At 38.5% G+C, this 20864-nt stretch overlaps 1 protein-coding gene across 2 annotated transcripts in view; it reads left to right on the forward strand.

Moving 5' to 3' along the window:
- The window catches only part of dnah9 (dynein, axonemal, heavy chain 9), a 163534-nt gene that overhangs the window by 67763 nt on the left and 74907 nt on the right, over positions 1–20864 (forward strand). For both annotated transcript variants that reach the window (XM_089015298.1, XM_089015297.1), the window contains 12 exons: positions 1248–1356; positions 2976–3123; positions 4264–4438; positions 5044–5217; positions 7856–8063; positions 8541–8706; positions 9722–9824; positions 11430–11669; positions 15584–15745; positions 17430–17626; positions 19130–19292; positions 19457–19580. In XM_089015298.1, the coding sequence (XP_088871424.1) occupies positions 1248–1356; positions 2976–3123; positions 4264–4438; positions 5044–5217; positions 7856–8063; positions 8541–8706; positions 9722–9824; positions 11430–11669; positions 15584–15745; positions 17430–17626; positions 19130–19292; positions 19457–19580 (1969 nt within the window). The remainder of the gene's footprint in view (positions 1–1247; positions 1357–2975; positions 3124–4263; positions 4439–5043; positions 5218–7855; positions 8064–8540; positions 8707–9721; positions 9825–11429; positions 11670–15583; positions 15746–17429; positions 17627–19129; positions 19293–19456; positions 19581–20864) is intronic.

Below are 20864 nucleotides of genomic sequence, written 5' to 3' on the forward strand. Positions count from 1 at the left end.
TGAAAGCTGCAGCGGTTGTAAAAAAATATCAATGAAGCTTTCTTGTACCGTATTCCATTTAGCAAATCTCCATCAAGTGGATGAATAATGCAACTACAGCAACAATAATAGCTTCTATTTTATAGCTTCCATTTTTAATGCGGTTCACCCGATATCTGGAAAAAAATTGTTTTAAAATAATCCATTAATTAAAGTTACGCCTAATATTCCGGAGAGTTTAATAGTCTGGAAAATATGGTAACTCATCTTACATACAAAATATTATAGGAAATACATTACATGTCATTGTACAGTAATACCTCAGTTTACGAACTTAATTGGTTCCCAGAAAGTGTGCGTAAGCCGAAAAGTTTTTCTGTCAAACATTTATTTCCCATAAGAAACCATTAAAAATGAGAATAATTTGTTCCTAGGTCCCCATAAAACATATTTTTCTACTAGATATGCTTTAAAACTACACCACATTTACGTTATCGTATGTATAATAAATATGCGTTAATTAAACAAATAAACTGTCCTGTATAATAAAGATGTTTTATTGACCTTTGTGATGTTCGTTGATGTAGTTGCCTCTTGATGATATCCGAGTGAAGTTGCCGTGCTTTGTCGGCGATAATACCCTCACACGCATGGTCCCCTGCTAGCTGCTTTTCGTTAATCCAAATCAACAGAGGTTTTTCAACCTGTTCTACTGCCTGAGGCCATTGCTTAGACAACACAGAAGCACCCTTAGCCACACGTAGCAATTGTCGACTTAGCATACTGGTACTGGGACGCTAAGTCACACAAATGCACACCTCGTTCGTGTTTTTCCAATGATCTTGTTCTTCTGCCCCACCGTAATTTTCTTTTGTGTCCTCTTCGGCTTAACACTAGCCTGTGGTGGGGTCTTTTTTGGTCCCATAATAGTATTCCACTCGATAGCAAACCACATCTGCACTCAAAGAGGGTGTGTGGAAAACTAGTCCGCCAGCCACCGTGGCACTGTTCGACCGTGTGGTTTGGTGTTCATCCGCCGACAACTAGTCCGCCAGCCACCGTAGCGCTGTGTGGTTTGGTTCGTCCGCCGAAAACTGGTTCGTATGCCAATATTATATTCTCGGAATTTAATGTTCGTAAAGTGAAAAGTTCGTGAGCTGAAGCGTTCATAAACCAAGGTATCACTGTATATCATTGAAATGTTGATGCATACTGTAATCCATATATGTGGATATACCCTGTATAAATATATATTTTCTTGTAACTAGGTTCTGACCCTAGCCAGTAATGAACGGATCCCTCTAAACTCAACAATGAGACTTGTATTTGAAATCAGCCACCTTCGGACTGCTACCCCTGCAACTGTATCCAGAGCAGGTATTGGATCAACCCATACGGAAATGTGATTTTTTTTGGAATCTTGATTATGTTTTTTTTTTTTTTCCATTTAGATATTTTTTGTCAGTTTGTATTCATTTTAGTGTCCAAAAAATTGGATGTCTAAGATAGGATGTTCTTGCTTTACATCCCTTGTACTCCAAATGGCCTACTTCAATCAACTCCAAAGGGTCACATATGCAATGAATTGCCATGAAAATTTCAATTTTGCTCTCACATGTAGTTCGTTATTTTTATGAATATAAAATGCAGTTTCAAATAGTTTTTGTAGGGCCTTTATGATGGCCAGGGAAAAATATGTCATTACTTGTACCACCATTTGAAAATGTTAACAGTGCGTGGTGAGGCTATTAGCTATCTATCTAGCTAGCTATGAAGCTAACTATCTATCCATCCATCCATCCATTTTCCGTACCGCTTATTACTTATTAGGCTCGCGGGTGGTGCTGGAGCCTATCACAACTGTCTTCGGGCACGAGGCGGGGGAGACCCTGAATTGGCTGCCAGCCAATCGCAGAGCACACAAAGACGTACAACAGTCACTCTCACACTCACACTGCTGGCAGCTTTTGGGTGTAAGACATGGTTTTAAAAAAACAGTACAGCAAAATACATTGACGTGATGGAAAGACGCTACAATGCGTCTTTTTTACGGTGAGGAGGCGGTCCTTTTCTGACGTCACGTACGGACTCGTCACCAACTCAAAAACAAGACTTCCTGAATGTTCAGCGCGAGTCTCCATAGTGGACGGCTGAAGCCACCACAGAGTCATAGAAAGTCTTAAGGAGTGACCCCTGAACTCCAAAAGACCTCAGTTTCCTGAGTAGGAAGAGGCGACTCTGTCCCTTTTTGATTAGGGCATCCGTGTTTGTAGACCAGTCAAGTTTATTGTTGAGAGTAACACCCAGGTACTTGTAGGAGGTCACCCTCTCAATGTCCGAACCCTGGATGTCCAACGGTGCAGGTGAGGATTGTTTCCTGCAGAAGCTCCTTGGTTTTCCCGGTGTTGATCTGGAGGTGATTCTGCTGGCACCAGTCCACAAAGTTCTTTGTCAGTCCCCTGTACTCCCTATCGTCTCCCTCTGTAATGAGGCCGACAATAGCTGAGTCGTCAGAGAACTTCTGAAGGTGGCAGGTTGGGGTGTTGTAGTTGAAGTCCGATGTGTAAAGGGTGAACAGGAATGGAGCCAGGACTGTCCCCTCCGGTGCTGCAGAGAAGCCTGTCCGACTCACAGTTCTTTACCCTCACGTACTGCGGCCTGTGTGTGTTTGTTTGTATTTAGCACATAGATCCTGATTTTTGCTAGTCATTTTCCTGGAACTGTAGAGGTTTTTTGTTTCCTTTTCGGGAGGTTTGGAGGTGGTTACATTTTTAATTATAAGAACCTAGTGTAATGAAGTTTGCCGAGCTAATGTAATAGTGGTTCACATTTCTGACTTTATTTCTTATTCATGACAATTTAATCACCGTTTAACATTTAACACTGTATCAACAGCATGTTTTATTTCATGAGGCATAATGTGAATAAATCCTACTCGGGGGCGGTTCCAATGTGGTTATTATGAATTAAAGCTCCATCTGTCTCGCTCTCTTCAGGAATCCTCTACATAAATCCGGGAGATTTAGGATGGAACCCTTTGGTGTCAAGCTGGATTGACAGCAGGGAGGAGCAGTCAGAGAAGGCGAACTTGACCATTCTATTCGACAAATATCTCCCCTCCTGCCTGGCGGCGTTGGGAATGAGGTGAGAGTTTTTTATGATATCATTAGGAAAAGGCAGCTTTTTCTCTCGCTTTATATGGGCAGGGAGTGTGGGCCAGAGTTGGTGTATTTGTCTGAAACAAACTGCCTTAAAACACTTGGATTTCTGCTGCATATAATAAAGACAAACAGGAACAGATGAGTATTTTACTGCTTTTCTTCAGGCCCAAAAAATAAAGACATCACTGTGCCATGATGTCAACTTCTATGTTTTTGTACGTGAGCATATTTTTAATAGCATATTTTCCACTCTATAAGTTGCACTGAAAATCATTTAACTCATTCGCTGCCATTCCCAAATGCAGGGGAGTTGTCGATAAAGCGCAGGTCAGACCTCAGAATGTTTTTCCCTTCCACAAGGGGGCAGAATTTGCCTTTTGTTCATATTAGCGCTTTGTTACAACTTCAGCTGTTGTTAAAGCGCTATATAAATCAATATGTATGTACAGTATCATATTGTATTTTGTATAGCTGCCCCTATTTCAAGCTAAGATAACTCCAGACCCATATAATTTAGGAATTAACTCTTTTTTTCTGATGAAAGAAAAGAATGTAAGGTTTCTAACGCTGTTTTGAATGTTTATATAGTCCAAAATGCAATATTCTGTGGGTCTTACAATCTGAGTTAAAATGACAAATGCTGGCACTACAGTGGAAACATTTTTGCACATCGTCTGGCAGTAAATGAGTTAATTTTATTTTCCGATAGGCCTTAAATATGGATCAATATTCAAATTTTTTTGGGGGGGTATTGTGTTTTAAACTGTAAAATCGCCGTATAAATGCTGTTGTATTGTATTCCCCATCTAGTAGATGCATAGTAAAACCGCAGCCATTATTGTAACTTATATTCATTCTATTAATGCACCCAATATATAAAACTTGTTTTCATTGGACGTGCCCGTTATAGTGCAGAAAATTTGGCTGAGTAAAATGGACTCAATCAACACTCAATGAAACTGCTGAACTTGTTTCAAAAAATGGTCCAAAAAGTGATGCCGCAGCTAAAACTGACAATGAGTTTTTGGCAAATGAAGGGCGTATAACCCCTAAAAACATCTGTGATAATGTGACCATGTGTAGAATGTTTGAGTGACTTTTATTGTTCTTTTTTTTCTTTAAGGTTTAAAACAATCATCCCTATCCCTGACCAGAGTATGGTCCAGATGCTTTGCTATTTGCTTGAGTGCCTGCTGACACCAGAAAATGTCCCTCCTGACTCTGCAAAAGAACTTTATGAGCTGTATTTCGTTTTTGCTGCTGTCTGGGCCTTTGGGGGAGCTTTGTTCCAAGATCAGGTACTCTGAATGCATATTTAAAAAAGTCGAAAAGGTTGTGTCATGAAAATATTATCCAATCCCTTGTGATTTTTATGCAATTCTCTTTTCATACAAAATGTAATTTTAAATCTGTTTTGAATCAAAGAAATGGCAGCCTTTTGAGAAAAAGAGCAACCCATACATACAAGTTGGAAGATAAAAAAAACCCTCTCTCCAAGGAGAAATGTACTCTACTGTATTTCCCCATCACAGATGCATTTAAATGCTAAGTGGTTTTATTGACTGGAGAGTTGGAGGGCGATACAGTCACACAACAGCAAGTAGTTGAGCGGAGGGATAAAATGGAAGTCAAGGTGCTGTCAGTCACAAAGTGACGAGGATACTGTACTTCACTATCTGAAGGAGACAAATGGATGCATAAAGGCTGCCTGCCATCTACCATTTTTCATGATTGAAATACTAACGCAGTCGTTTTTTTTTTTGATAGCATTTTATTTCAATTCTCATCCGATCAAATAAAACACATGAATCCATATCTCCAAAAAGTACGATATATAGCACAGAGCATAAGCCATTTTTTTGTTTTATACTAAAACCCGCCTGGTCTCTTTGTGTGTACGAAGCTGGTCGACTATAGAGTGGACTTCAGCAAGTGGTGGGTGGCAGAGTTTAAAAGCATCAAGTTTCCATCCCAAGGCACTGTGTTTGATTACTACGTTGACTCGGAGAGCAAGAAGTTTGAACCCTGGTCGAAAATGGTGCCAAAGTTTGAGATGGACGCCGACACACCACTTCAGGTAACATAAACGACATACGATTGGTTCACGGTCTTCAATATGTCTGGACAAATAAAGTAATTCCATTTGCATCAGACAACAGCGTTATTTGAAGAATAATACATGTATTTTGTTATTAGCGTTCATGTCCTTTTGGATTGGATTGGACTGGCCTTTATTAGTCTTGCAGTGGAGGAATTTACATTTTACATCAGCAAAGTGATGAAAGTAACAGGAAAGGAATGGAAAGGAAGAAGTAGAAAAACAAAATGCAGGACCTGCTGTAAAGGCAGCCACTCTCGTAGCGCCATCAAAACAACAAAAAATATAAAATAAAAAAATAATGTGACACAACACAAAAGTCACATATTCAATCCAAAGCACTTTCTGCACCCTATTTGTTGTATGAAGCAGTTCTAGATGAAAGAGAAAAGGATCAAAGTGTCCTTATCACCAGTGGATCAGGAACGTCATGCTGAAATTTGCACGTCTGCTACAAGCTAAATGTTGAAAGAAAACATGAAGCTGTGGCATCCATTGACAAAATGAGATTGTCTCACATCTCCTGCTGTGCATAAATCCGCTTCAATTCCAAGCTGCGACAGTTCAACATACACATCGTCACTCTGTGCTGATGCTCCTTTCTGCTCATCACGGAATCCTCAAGACATGCATCCATCCAGCTGCCCATCGATGTCAGTCAAATGGCACCGACATTCCTCCGAAATCAAAAACAGTGCTGGCATATTTGTACTGCCGAAAAGCTTCAACCGCTCAGCAGTCTCCTCCTTGATGAAAGTTGTGGCCAAAAATACTGAAAAACCATTTGTACATTTGGTATGCAAGGTGGTGATGGCGGGTGCGGATCCCAATAAGCAGGCAGGAGGGAGCAGGAGGTTGTATTTGATAAATTGTATTAAAATAAAGGTTATCAGGAACAAAATGTAAAACATCAAAATCATCTGAACAGGAAAAAATACCAAGTATCAAAAGAAAACCAAGTGTAAGAGTCCACCAAGGTTAAAGAAACACATGCACAGCATACAATGCATGCGATTGCAGACAAAGCATGCAACAAACAATGAACCGACCCCGGGTGGTCGTGCCAGGAGTCCTTTTAAGTGTCACTGATTATAACGACCAGCACCTGCGAGGCTGCAGGTAGGGCTGACGTCGCTACCCGTTGGTCGCCAATCCGAACATGGCAGTCCGCCACTGATCGGGACGACCGGCACCTGTGCAGGTGCAGGCGGGGCCGACAGTGCCACCCGTTTGTCGCCAACCAGATCATGACAACGAAGCACATAATCTTATTCTTTTCCTTTCGGCTTTTCCCTTCAAGGGGTCACCACAGCGAATCAGTAACCTCCATCTTCAGAGGTATGATACGCATGTTTGTTTTGGCCCAGCTTTTACGTCAGATGCCCTTCCTGACACCACCCTCTGTATTTATCTGGGCTTGGGACCGGCACAAGAAGACTTATGTCCCTTTGTGGCTACAGAACAAGCAACTCGCTCAGTAAAAGACTCCCAAACACAAAATGGTCATCAGCACAGCAACAATCAAAAAAGCTAAACTATACTCACCATTTGATGACAATCTTACCATGAAATGGGCATGTCTTTCCATTTGGTCAAATAACAGGTTGGGAAGTTACCATCAAGGTACAACAAAGAACAAAAACTTGAAAGGCAGTCATGGTTAGATTTCTGTTAGGGTCATTATTAATGAAGCAGGAATTAAAAGTAAAAACTGCCTACCCCGAGGGGCAGGCAGCGCAAGGGGAGAAGATAGAAGAGAGGAGGTGTTAGGGAACGCTTTTGTAAAGACGGACAGGATGTGATATCATGACCGGAAGTCCGTGAAAATAAAACGATGTGTAAGGAAATAAAAAGAGTTTATAAAAACAGTGTTTGTATAGCGAATTGCCCGAACAATTTCTTAGTTCTTTTTGTGGCCCCAAACTAGAGTCAGTTGTTAGAAAATGTCGGTAATAAAATTAGTTGTTAACCATTATAACCCCATAATCCGTTTCTCAAATACAGTCATTTTTTGTAGATACGGTTTCCTCTTCGGGGCATTTATAAATTTGGGAAAGCTAATGTTTAAACCCCTCTACAAATTAAACATAGAGCGCATAACGAATCAATGAATAACTACTTTTCAAATTTGAAGTAAAGAATAATGACTGTTAATATGGTTTACATACGACAATGTTAAATTTTGGTTCGAACTTTAGCAAACATCTTGGCACTTGACATGCTTGATTTGCTTTTGCAGGCCGAATAAAATTATATGGCGGGCCAATAATAATCGTAATAATAATAATGATGATGATGACAAGAGTGATGATAATAGTGATGATGATAATGAGGATGATAATAATGATGATGGTGATGATGATAATAGTGATGATGATAATACAGTAAAGTCCCGTTATATCGATATCGGATATATCGATAGTCCCGGTTATATCGATACTATTTCTATGCACGCACGGAGAAAATTACATGCAAACAGGGTCAGATATATCGATAGTCCCGGTTATATCGATATTTTTTCGGACTCCCTTGAATATCGATATAACGAGACTTTACTGTAATACTAATAATTAACAATCATGCTGCCATCACACATAATAATGTTTCATTCATCCAGGCTTGTCTAGTCCACACGGCAGAGACCATTCGAGTGCGTTTCTTCTTAGACCGCCTCCTGGAACACCGTCGGCCAGTCATGCTCGTCGGGAACGCTGGCACCGGGAAGTCCGTCCTGGTTGCGAACAAACTGACATCGTTGGACGCTGACAGATATGTGGTTACAAATGTTCCGTTCAACTATTATACCACATCTGCTATGCTGCAAGGTATCAACACACCTTGATTTGTTCATACGCGATCCTCCATTATTTGTCGACATTGTGCGATAACATTCCAAATTGCAATAAAAAAAATGTGTAATAAAAATAAAAAATGCTGTCAAGGACATCTACAATATCACAGGCAAGTTGAGTACATATTGGATTTACATTTGCAGAGGTCACATCTACATTACCCTGAATCAATACTAATGTTACGCCCCCATAACCGTAACATCAAGGCAATTTGAATCTTGTCATTTATTTATCACTCACTTCTAAGTTAGATATTTTCACTTCACTGAAGTCCCCTGATAGTGTTTACGTTTAGTCAGACATTGTCAGGATATGCTCCACCACACTAACGACCCACATGAGGATAATCGGATCATAAAATGGACGGATGTATAATAGTGACAGTGACTACACGAGAAAATAAATTCCGTAATTCATTGCACCCTTTTAACATTTTTGTCCGCTTCATAGCCGTGTTGGAAAAGCCACTTGAGAAAAAGGCCGGACGCAACTACGGACCTCCCGGCAGCAGAAGATTGATCTATTTCATAGATGACTTGAATATGCCTGAGGTGGATGCATATGGCACAGTCCAACCTCACACACTAATACGTCAACATATGGATTACAACCACTGGTACGCCACTTTTACTTTAATGCAAGCATAAACTAATTAAGAGAATATTAACCAGTTCAATTATGATGGCAATTTTGCCATATACTAACATAAATTCTCATGTCAACTCATTTTTTGTCATGGGTCTCATTTTAGTTACCGTTTCTCTCTGAGGTCCGTTATGACTGAAACCAAATAAAAAAAGAATGAGGAATTTGTTAAGAAGAACATGTTTCAAACATCTCTCTTATTTATTACAAATGATCATTTCTGTACAAGCGTCATTTAAGTTGTCATGTTTGAACTGCTATCGCGGGCCAAATAAAATGATATGCGGAGCCAAATGTGGCCCCCGGGCCTTAGGTTTACACGCATTAAGAGGACCATCCTCTGTGATGAAGCCATTTATTTATTTATTTGTTTGTTTGTTTATTTGTATGTTTGTTTGTTTGTGTATTTATTTAGTTATGTATTTATTTGTGTATGTATTTGTGTATTTATTTGTGTATTTATTTATTTTGTCATTAAGTCATTTATTCCTTTATTTATTTACTAGTCATTTATTTATTTAATCATTTATTCATTTATGTATTCATTTATTTATCATATTCAGGCAGTCAACGACCACATAATTCATTCATAATTCATTTGATTTGTTTTTTTTTGTTTATTTATGTATTTATTCATTTATTTATGTATTTATTTGTCTTGATTTGTGTATTTATTTATGTATTTATTAGTTTATTTATTTATTCATATACTTATTTAGTCATTAAGTCATTTATTTATTTATTTATTTAATCATGTATTCATTTTATGTATTCATTTATTTATCATATTCAGACAGTCAAAGACCAAAATAATCAATTTTCAAAATTTAAGATCAGTCAATAAATCTGTAAAATGAACCGACCAATCGTGTAGATTTGTGAAAAACATGAAATGGACCAAATTTGGAGGTTTATAAATGACATAAAAAATACGATGGCTTTCCTTTGCATGACTTCTAACTGATGATTGTTCTATGTTCTTCAAGGTATGACCGAAATAAGCTACTTTTGAAAGAAATACAACACGTGCAGTATGTGTCCTGTATGAATCCCACAGCTGGAAGTTTTACCATCAATCCGAGGCTTCAGGTATTTGTACAAAAATACTCACGCAGTTATATATAAAATGTTGTGATGTGTACTTATATATGAGGTTTACATCAGTGGGGTGTTCGCGTTTTGGATATTCCGGTACATGTTTATCTATGGACAAGAACAATATATAAAATAAATAAAAAGTGATCAAAGTTGCACAATTAATCAATGCCCAACAAAACCTTGCATCACAAATTGATATGAATACTCCAAAACTCTAAGCATACCACAAATATCCTGGTCACAATAACTGGTCATTTGAAACTCTTTTGAAGTATTAATTGCAGTGGTCAACAGATGTTGACTACACAATCTGCAATGCTGGTAATTTGGGGGATCTGTTTCTGAATGTCTCCTTGTTTTTTTTTTGTCTAGCATATCAGGCTTCCATGATAAAAATGACAATAACAATTAAACCACCGTATTTCCCGGTGTATAAGGCGTACCCAAAATCCTTGATTTTCTTCAAAAGATGACCCTGCGCCTTATACCAGGTGCACCTTGTACACCGGAAAATATAGTAATACAAACATAACATGTAATATAGTTCGCAAATTTTTGGTTCAGCAATGGGTGGATTTTTTTTTCTTTTCTGCAAGGTATAAATTATTTTATTTTCCAGTGTATATGGCATACCCAAACGGGCTCATTTTCTATAAAAGATGACCCTGTGCCTTGCCCCTGTAGAAGAAGTATTGTGTAACCCCAGCCTCTACTGTAGCGCCTTATAATGTGGTGTGCTTTATATTTGTAAAAAAAAAAAAATATATATATATATATATATATATATATATATATATATATATATATATATATATATATAGTAAAGTCTCGTTATATCGATATTCAAGGGAGTCCGAAAAAATATCGATATAACCGGGACTATCGATATATCCGACCCTGTTTGCATGCATAGAAATAGTATCGATATAACCGGGACTATCGATATATCCGATATCGATATAACGAGACTTTACTGTATATATATATATCATTCATTGAAGGTGCGCCTTATTTATGGAAAAAGTTTGAAAGTAACACCATTTGTTGGTGTGGGGGGTGCCTTATACTCCAGTGTGTCTTCTACACCAGGAAATACGGTAGTTGTAAATTGTAGTGCATGGTATAATCGGCATTGTGCAACTGTCATACGCCATAAGCACACAAAAAAAATCTAATCAAATTCTATTTCCTCTCTTTTTGTTCCCTTTTTATAAGTGTTATTTTAGGAATATCAACCTTCACTTTGTTTATCATACAATAAGATAGCATGTGCTTGGTATCAAAATGAGTTTGATCTTGCCGTGCATGCCGGCAGCGCAGTAATACATGCATGATTCTACTCCTTATCCACTACCACTACAGTAAAGTCTCGTTATATCGATATTCAAGGAAGTCCGAAAAAATATCGATATAACCTGGACCATCGATATATCCGACCCTGTTTGCATGTAATTTTCTCCGTGTGTGCATAGAAATAGTATCGATATAACCGGGACTATCGATATATCCGATATCGATATAACGAGACTTTACTGTATTTGATTCCAGCACTGCAACCATCCATTTTTTTTCCCCACACTGTATTTTTCTCCGCAGCGCCACTTCTCTGTCATTTCCCTGTCTTTCCCTGGAGCCGACGCCCTGGCGACCATCTATACTAGCATTTTGTCACAACACCTCCAGAATGACGGATTCGCAGGCAGCGTACGAAAGAGCTGTCCCACTCTGGTCCAGTTAGCGCTGGCTCTACATCTGAGCGTTGCCTCTGTCTTCCTCCCCACTGCAGTCAAGTTCCACTACATCTTTAACCTGCGAGACCTCTCCAATATCTTCCAGGTAGCACACCCAAAGCAAACAGCCATATATGATCGGGATGTCATCAACGTGGGATTTACTTTAGGTGAATAACTTCAGGTTAATCTATTCACCATCCATTGTCAGAGGTCACCTTTATAAATCACTCACCGCTGTAAAGTTATTCCGCTCTCTATTTTCACGGCTCCACTTCCCACATGGAAAAAGCCAAGCTACTGTCACTAATTTTTCATTTAAATGATTATTGATTTAATAGCTTTGCCCCCCCCCCCCCCCCCCCCCCGACAGCCAGAAATAAGTCTGGAATATATAATGGATTTGCACTCGCACGGGTATTACTGATGACTTCATGTATTTAAAGAATATAATATCAGGGCAGAAAAGCTCAACATGGGAGGCGCTTTGGGGGCAATATTTAAGTCAAAATATTCCACGCTTTCATGGAGGGCAGGCTCTTTGATTTAACATACTCCATTGTATAATTAATGCCTCAAGCTCCTTGGTTATAGGAACTTCAATTCTCATAAATCCACCTGGGAATTTACCAAGATAGCTCGGAAGTATTTTTTTTTTCTCTGACATTGCAATATATAGGTGCAATGAACGATAATCATCGCTCAAATGGCTTGATTAAATTTGGGTGACGTCAGAGCTGAAACTTGTGCACTGCAATTCTTGGTTAACATATGAACAGTAATAACAATTGGAGAGGAAGAAAATATACCACATAAGATTCCTCAACCGTTTAGAAAGCAGGTTGGATGGGCAATTACATTTGAAAAATGACTACATAAAAAACTGGAGTGTTCGCCAAAGGTCAATCCAACACTTTGTCAATACAGTAAAGTCTCGTTATATCGATATCGGATATATTATTATTATTATTATTATTATTATTATTATTATTATTATTATGAGTAGTAGGAGTAGTAGGAGTAGTAGTAATAGTCGTAGTAGCAGTAGGAGTAGGAATAGTAGTATTACTAGTATTTTGTTTAATGCATTTAAAAAAGCAAATTGACTTGTTTCAGTAAATAGCTGAGTGTATTGATATGGTATGTATCAATCAGTGCACCTAAAATAGCTTTCAATATACTGTTTTGTGAAGCACTTTGTTACAGCTGTTCTGAAAGTGTTATACAAATCAGGATGTATTGTATTGTGTATATATATTGTATAAAAGCGCTATATATTTTGTCTTTTTATTTTGGCTTCCTGGTCACGGTGAGTGGTGGTCAGATACTCTGGATGTACTTTTCACACGTCTGCCTTAAAGGGTCTAAATATACTCCATATAGTTGGCCAGTATCAGAGTTCTACAAAAAATTACTGTCATTAACTGTACCATATCTTTATTTAATATGATTCGTGCTATTATGCTAGGTTCGCACCGAACATTAAATATTGGGTAGCGTAGCATGTCTCGTTTGCTTTTATTCGCCGTGCAACTATGCGGTCAAGAGGAGAAAAAAACAAAACAACAACAAAACATATACAGTAAAGTCTCGTTATATCGATATCTGATATATCGATAGTCCCGGTTATATCGATACTATTTCTATGCACGCACGGAGAAAATTACATGCAAACACGGTCGGATATATCGATAGTCCCGGTTATATCGATATTTTTTCGGACTCCCTTGAATATCGATATAACGAGACTTTACTGTACATGTGTTTTTTATATATATTCAACTTATGAACGAGATGCGTTCCAAACAATCCTTCGTAAGGTGAATTTGTTCGTAAGTTGCTTCAGTGCTATATTTTGTACAGACTGTATGTTTAAAGGACAACCGACGTCTCCGGACAAGTTGTGTCCATAATTTGTAAAATGGCTTCAAATGACTTCTACTGAATTTTTCTTCTACTGATTTTACAAAGATTCCACCGCCTATAATATAATATAATATAATATAATATAATATAATATAATATAATATATAAAATAATATAATATAATATAATATAATATAATATAATATAATATAATATAATAAGAATACATTTCATTTATAAGTGCCTTTCAAAACTCTCAAGGTCACTTTACAGGATATGTTTTTCTGCGGGTGAGCAGCAACAGCCACACGCGCCAGCGTTCACTCAACCCGGAGGTAACTCAAATAGATAGAAAGCTAGACTTTCGACACAGCTCGTCATTCTCAGTTATTATTTTGGTTAATGGTAGATGCTATCTGGGTTGCTCGGTAAAAAAACTCTTCAACAGGTGAGTGCTTATTGACCGGTACACAACCTGAGACAAAGTACATTTATTTGTGTTGTGAAGTTTAAATTCAAATGTATATTAAGGTTTAAGCAAAAAAAAAATCTAAAGTCCCCAAAAAGGACCAGCAGGAACTTAAACTTGCAAATGATATAGTAAAGTCTGATAATGTTTTAAAGTTGACGATGCTAAACTTGGAAACTTGACATAATTAGCATCCCAAAGCTGCAGCCCTAATGACCCTATAAAACAAAAGTTAAATTCACCGAGTGGTGCAACGCGCCTGCGCCATATGAACCTTTCAGCAACTGACACCCGGTCCTACTTTTGCTTTTCTGTGCAAATTGATTTCTTTTCTTCTCAGAACATCACTGTGGACTTTTTTATTTTTTATTTTTTTGCGAGCAAACATGCTTCAAAACTGACTTTCATGCCGCTTGACAGATAAAAATAGGTTCCCTCAATTGTAATTGCCACTACAGTACAAAACCACTGTTGCACTTTTCACACATAGGCTTTGGTGACAACTAAAGTCTCCAAGTGACCACTTTGTTTTGAAAGCCAAATACATTTGTCATTTGAGCACTTGAGATGTTTACCTCGACTGAAAAAAAATGCCGATTTTGATTTTCTTTTCTTTGCTGGTGTTATTTACTCCTTTTTATTTCATTCTCTGGTCTTCCGTTTGTCCAAATTGATCTTCCCACATGCATGACGTTGACCGTTAGGTACTCCACAAAACATGGGAGAGGTAACTGCTAAATTCCAGAGATGATTGAGTCACACATGTGCAAGTCAAATCCTGTTACGAGTAAAGCCAAGTTACATTATTTATGCAGATTTATATGCAGACTGTGATTTTTAAAGGGCACCAAAATGAACATGAAAACTGTTTTAAAATGGACCGCTTATTTAAAGATCGCCTAATACTCCGACGTGCGGTATAGTTCTGAAAATAGTCATGAAAAAAAAGTAGATCATGACAACAATAAAGGTGTGCCGTCCACTATTGAAACAATGTTATACCCCCAAAAAATTATCTGTATTTTATATTTAAAATGCTGTAAAGGCAGCCACTCTCGCGGCGCCATATTGAAGTCAAACGACAACAAAACTAAATGACAAATAATGTGACACAAGACAGACAGTCATTCATTCTTAAGCAGTTTTTGCACCCACTTTGTTGTATAAAGCAGTTGTAGATGAAAGAGGAGAGGATCAAAGTGTCCTTTTCTCCAGTGGATCAGGGACGTCATGTTGAAAGAAATGAGCACGTCTGCTACAAGCTAAATGTTGAAAGCAAATACGAAACTGTAGCATCCATTGACAAAAAGAAAATGTCTCACATATGTCCCACGTAAATCCGCTTCAATTCCGAGCTGCGACAGTTCCACATATGCATCGGTGCTCTGCGCTTACGCTCCTTTCTTCTCATTGCAGGCTTCTCAAGCCATGCATCCATCCAGCCTTCATAGGTCTTATATTATGTACAATTCTTCATAAGTTGTTGACGGAGAGGGTCTGTCTTGAAGAACTGAATTTTGTGTGTTTGATCCCCAGTAGCGAGCGATAATCACGTTAAAAACAAATAACCATCATTATTTATGCCTCTTTGCTGATATGCCTCACTTTCCGTGCATTTCACACCCATTTTTAGGGTTTAAATTGGAACGAGAATGCTAAGCTCCCCTATCTGCTTTCCTGCTTAGGGCATTCTCTTCAGTACTGGCGAGTGTCTGAAAACCCCTCTGGACCTGCTAAAAATCTACCTGCACGAGTCCAATCGCGTCTACAGAGACAAACTCATTGAGGAGCAGGACTTTAAAGTCTTTGATAAACTGCAAGCAGACACGGTGAAAAAGTTCTTTGAGGTAAGTTTTGACGGACTTTTCAAAAAGAAACAACGGCGAGGTCATTAGGCTACCTGCTTTGCAGCTTAGGCCTTGACATTGGTGAGCAAATCTGAAGAAGAGAGATGGGAGGAGTGAAAATAATGCACCGGAATGGCTTGAGATGGGGTGTCGAGTGAAGAGAGCGCTGGAGAGAATATTAATCAGGGCGGTATGGGGGTCTGGCTGTCAGGGTCTGTGCTGTCAAGCCCAACAAATTGGAAAACATTTTAATGGTTTTCTGTCCTCTGCGCCCCTTAGTACACTTCTAGGGTCCATCACATGCACTCTAGTCATACCACAAGAAGGGTCTTGACAGTATATGTGTACATACACTCACAAGAACACTGCACTGAAGCAGTTTCAAACCTCTGGAAAGCAACGACAGTGTAATTTGCCCGCTACTTTTAAAATATTTTTTTCACAAGTCGACAAGCAAGTCTTCGGACAGCCAGGATCTTAATTCAATGTTATACTAATAATAATAACAAATAATACTTTTTTGTTTTTTAACTGACATCAGAAAAACGTTTTATAGCATCTAAAATACCCAAAACACACAGTATGATATTTTTATTTAAATGGAAAACACCAATAAAAATGTCCAAAATTTGCAAAAAAATTTAACTGCGAATTGGGCATTTTCAGAAAGCCTCGCCCCCAGTTTGTGACATCACGTCAAGACGTCTTGCATTGCTGGAGAATCCAAACAATGGCTTAAGATTCAGAGAATATGCTTTCTTGTTACACATCCAGTTATAAATATGATTCAAATAGTTCTGAAGAGGACATGTTTGCAATCGATTAAAGAAGACCTTCCGTGTCATTTTGAGGCATCTGGACTGCAATGTAGCGTCCCACAAAAGAGGCAGAAAAATGGCGACCAGCTCCTGTGAGGAATGAATCAGCCCGTTTCCACAGGCTTATAAATTCCTTCCATGGAGCTTGGACTCCCTCTTATGGCGGCTTTTGGGTGCAACCCAATGTTTTCAAACCAAACAGTACAGCAAAATACATTGACGTGATGGAAGGACGCTACAATGCATCTTTTTTTACGCTAAGGAGGCGGTCCTTTACTGATGTCACGTACAGACTCATCACCAACTCAAAAACAAGACTTCCTGAATGTTCAGCGCGAGTCTTAAAACGTAAAATATAGCAATATGCGGTGGAATCTTATTAAAATACGCCCAGTAGAAGTCATTTGAAGCCATTTTACAAATTATGGACACAACTTGTCCGGAGACATCGGTTGTCCTTTAATGCAAATAAAGCACAAACATGGAGTGTGGGTAGCTAGATCGCTAATAGATAGCTTGCTAGCTAGATAGTTTATTTTTTCCTGACCCGTCCAGTTGCAAATGGCTGAAGAGTTGCTAGCGTGCCCAGATAAAAAAAGGCTAATGTCAATCACAAGAGCCATCTGACGGCATGGTAATCACTGTCTTCTTTTTCTCAAACATCACCAAAAAAAAAAGATGGCGTTTCTCCTCTCGAGTGAAAATATTCAAGGAACCGATAGTTGCTCAAGTGGAAACCAACTAGCTCACCATCTGCGCCGCTTCGATATTCAGCTGCACCCCCCCACCCCCTGTCCAAACTATTTAAGCTTACCACTAATATTATGCTGACACAAGCCATGTGTGTGTGCACGTCCATCCCTAAGGGCACGGAGGAAAGTCTGGAAAAGACCCGGATGATGAACCTGTACTGCCACTTTGCCCACGGCCTTGGGGAGGCCAGGTACATGGCAGTGGAATCCTGGAGCAGCCTCAATAAAAACCTGCTGGACGTACTGGACAGCTACAATGAGGTCAACGCCACACTCAACCTGGTGCTGTTTGAGGATGCCATGGCTCACATGTGAGTGGAAGATTACAAACCTCAGGGAGAATCTGCCATGACGTTCAAAGAAAAAGTGTTAGTGTCAAAGTGATGGAGTGTTTTATGCAGGTGTTTGAAGATGGATAGGTCCATTTTGTTTTATAGGCTGTCAAAAGCAGAGACGCAAAACTGTCAGAGGTTATTTGCAATAGTTGACAAAAAGACAGTACGGATGAGAATGTCACTCGGTTGAAACGAGACTGCCGCCGAGGCTAAATTGTTCGTACGAACAGGCGGCAAATTACTTTCAAAGAAAGAAACGTTCGGACTCGTTGGTGTCAAACGCAAGGCGCAGGGGCCACATCTGGATCGCTGCATCACTTGACATGGCCCATGAAAGCAAATCAAACATGGCAACTTCGAATGCTTCCTGAAATCTTGAAACAAATTCAACATTCTCAGAAACAGTCAGGAGCCTGTAAAGGCACAAATGTGATATTATCAATGTTTATTTTATGTATAAATCTATGGTTTCAGTCATAATGGCCCTTAAAGGGAAACCGTCAGTAAAACAGTGTATGTATTTATTCACTTTTATATAATTTGTTTCTTAATTAATTCATTTATTCATGTATTTATGTATTGATGTATTTAGGTATTTGTGTATTTTTGTATTTGTTTGGTAGTTTGTTTATGTATTGGTCTCTCGGTTTATTTGTTTGTCTATGTATTTATTTATTCATATATGTATGTATTTATTAATGTATTTATTTTTGTATGTATGTATGTATTTATTTGTTTGTGTATTTATTTTTCTCTGTTTATTTGTGTGTCTGTTTATTTATTTATGTATTTATTTATTTATTACTCAGCTTACTTATTTCTTTAATTCAATGTGTATGTATGTATGTATGTGTGTTTGTGTGTATGCGTGTGTGTGTGTGTGTGTGTGTGCGTGTGTGTGTATGAATGTGTGTGTGGTGTGTATGTATATGTGTGTGTGTGTGTGTGTGTGTGTGTGTGCGTGCGTGTGTGTGTGTGTGTGTGTATGTATTTATTAGCACATTTATTTGTGCATTTATCTATTTATTTTTTGATGTATTTGTCTATTTATCTATTTGTGTCTATTAATGTACAGTAAAGTCTCGTTATATCGATATTCAAGGGAGTCCGAACAAATATCGATATAACCGGGACTATCGATATATCCGACCCTGTTTGCATGTAATTTTCTCCTTGCGTGCATAGAAATAGTATCGATATAACCGGGACTATCGATATATCCGATATCGATATAACGAGACTTTACTGTATTTACTTTTTTGGGCCAGTTTTTTTTTTAGTTTTGTTTTGTCAATGTGACTGACGCATGCTGATACAGCATGACAGCCAAAGGAAATAAACAAAATGTCCCATTGTTACATATCATCCTTGATGAGTCAGATTGTCGTTCGAGCATACCTACCCTTTACATGTAATTCTTCCACTGCCACCCATTCTGTTCTTACATTAATCTGCCTGTCTGTACCCCCTCCCGCGCAGTTGCCGTATAAATCGAATCTTGGAGTCTCCGCGGGGTAACGCACTGCTGGTGGGAGTAGGCGGAAGCGGCAAGCAGAGTCTGACCCGACTGGCCGCCTTCATTTCCAATCTGGAGGTTTTCCAGATCACCTTGAGAAAGGGTTACGCTATCGCAGACCTCAAAGTAAGCACACAGTAAAGCACAAACAGACCCAAGTCATGATTGAAACCACGTGCACCATTCATGTTTGCCTTGTTTATGTACGGAGGGGGAAAAATGGCAGTCTATTGCTCGCTTTTGGCATAATGTCATGATGTGTCTCTCCTCTGTATATTTCCCTCACCCAGATTGACCTGGCATCGCTATACATCAAAGCCGGCGTGAAGAATATTGGCACCGTTCTCTTAATGACTGATGCCCAAGTGGCAGACGAGAGGTTCCTTGTTCTGGTCAACGATCTGTTGGCATCGGGTAATTGCAGGCTTCACTAATTACTGTCTGTCACGTTTTGCAGGAGCGGCAAAAAAAGGCTTTTACGCTATGTCGCAGCCAACAAAATTGTGGTGCCATTTCTTCAGCTGGGTTCATAATGTTTCTGGTTGGAATGGCGAAAAGACTTGATGGGAGTGAAGCATTTGAAGCCAAAGTTGATGTATTCCTGAGCTTTTGTTTTTTTTTAGCCAGCAGAATAATGGAAATGAATAAATAATGTAGATTACCATATTTTCCGGTGTATGAGGCGCACCCAAAAAGCCTTGATTTTCTTCAAAAGGTGACCCTGCGCCTTATATGTAAAGTAATATTTAGCCACAACAGGTCTCGCAACTACTGTCTGCAGCTATTGACCCCCCACATAGAAGAAGTGGTACGTATCCCCAGCCTCTACTATAGCACCTTATAATGCGTTGTGCCTGATATTTGTAAATATGTACATATTTATAGATTAGATTTGGAAAACTTTATTCATTCACTGGTGTTCCTTATAGTCCGGTACGTCTTATGAGAATCAGAATACTGCGGTGCGCCTTATATATGGCAAAAGTTTGAAAATACACCATTCATTGGGGGTGTGCCTTATACTTTGGTGCGCCTTATACACTGGAAAATACAGTCAGTAAATATTATTATGTTTAAATATTGGAGGATAGATAGATAGATAGATAGATAGATAGATAGATAGATAGATAGATAGATAGATAGATAGATAGATAGATAGATAGATAGATAGATAGATAGATAGATAGATAGAGATTCAACATTAGCAATACACTGCTATTATTTTTTTAATGGATAAACACTTCAAAAAAATTGTGTGTGCATGAAAGTAGAAACAAAATAAAATATGTGTTTCATTTAACTATCCGACAATCCGTCCTTCTGTTTTTTGTACTGTTTATCCCCCATCAATGCTCAACCAAAACTCACTTTGGACTTGACTTTCTAATCATTCAGGGGACCGCAATAGAGAAATCAACCAAACTGCATGTCAATTTTATGTCAATTTTAATTGGCTGTTATGTTCTCCAAACAATATCACCGTGGGTCTCTATCAATCCTTTTTATGCCTCCGAGTATTTGTCGAGACAACATAGAATGAAAATAAATTCTGTTGAAGACACTTTCCAATGTATAATATTATCTGGAAGACAAAGACTGTGTATTTTAATTTTTCGTTTCTCAAATTTCAATGAGTCTTTCCACTACCCCCAACAGGACAACTTTTTCAGTCAAAAGGTGTACGAATACATCTATTTT

The sequence above is a fragment of the Hippocampus bargibanti genome, linkage group LG15 (genome assembly GCF_051943395.1).
Source record: "Hippocampus bargibanti isolate YZ-2025 linkage group LG15, ASM5194339v1, whole genome shotgun sequence".
In the NCBI taxonomy this organism is placed as follows: domain Eukaryota; kingdom Metazoa; phylum Chordata; class Actinopteri; order Syngnathiformes; family Syngnathidae; genus Hippocampus; species Hippocampus bargibanti.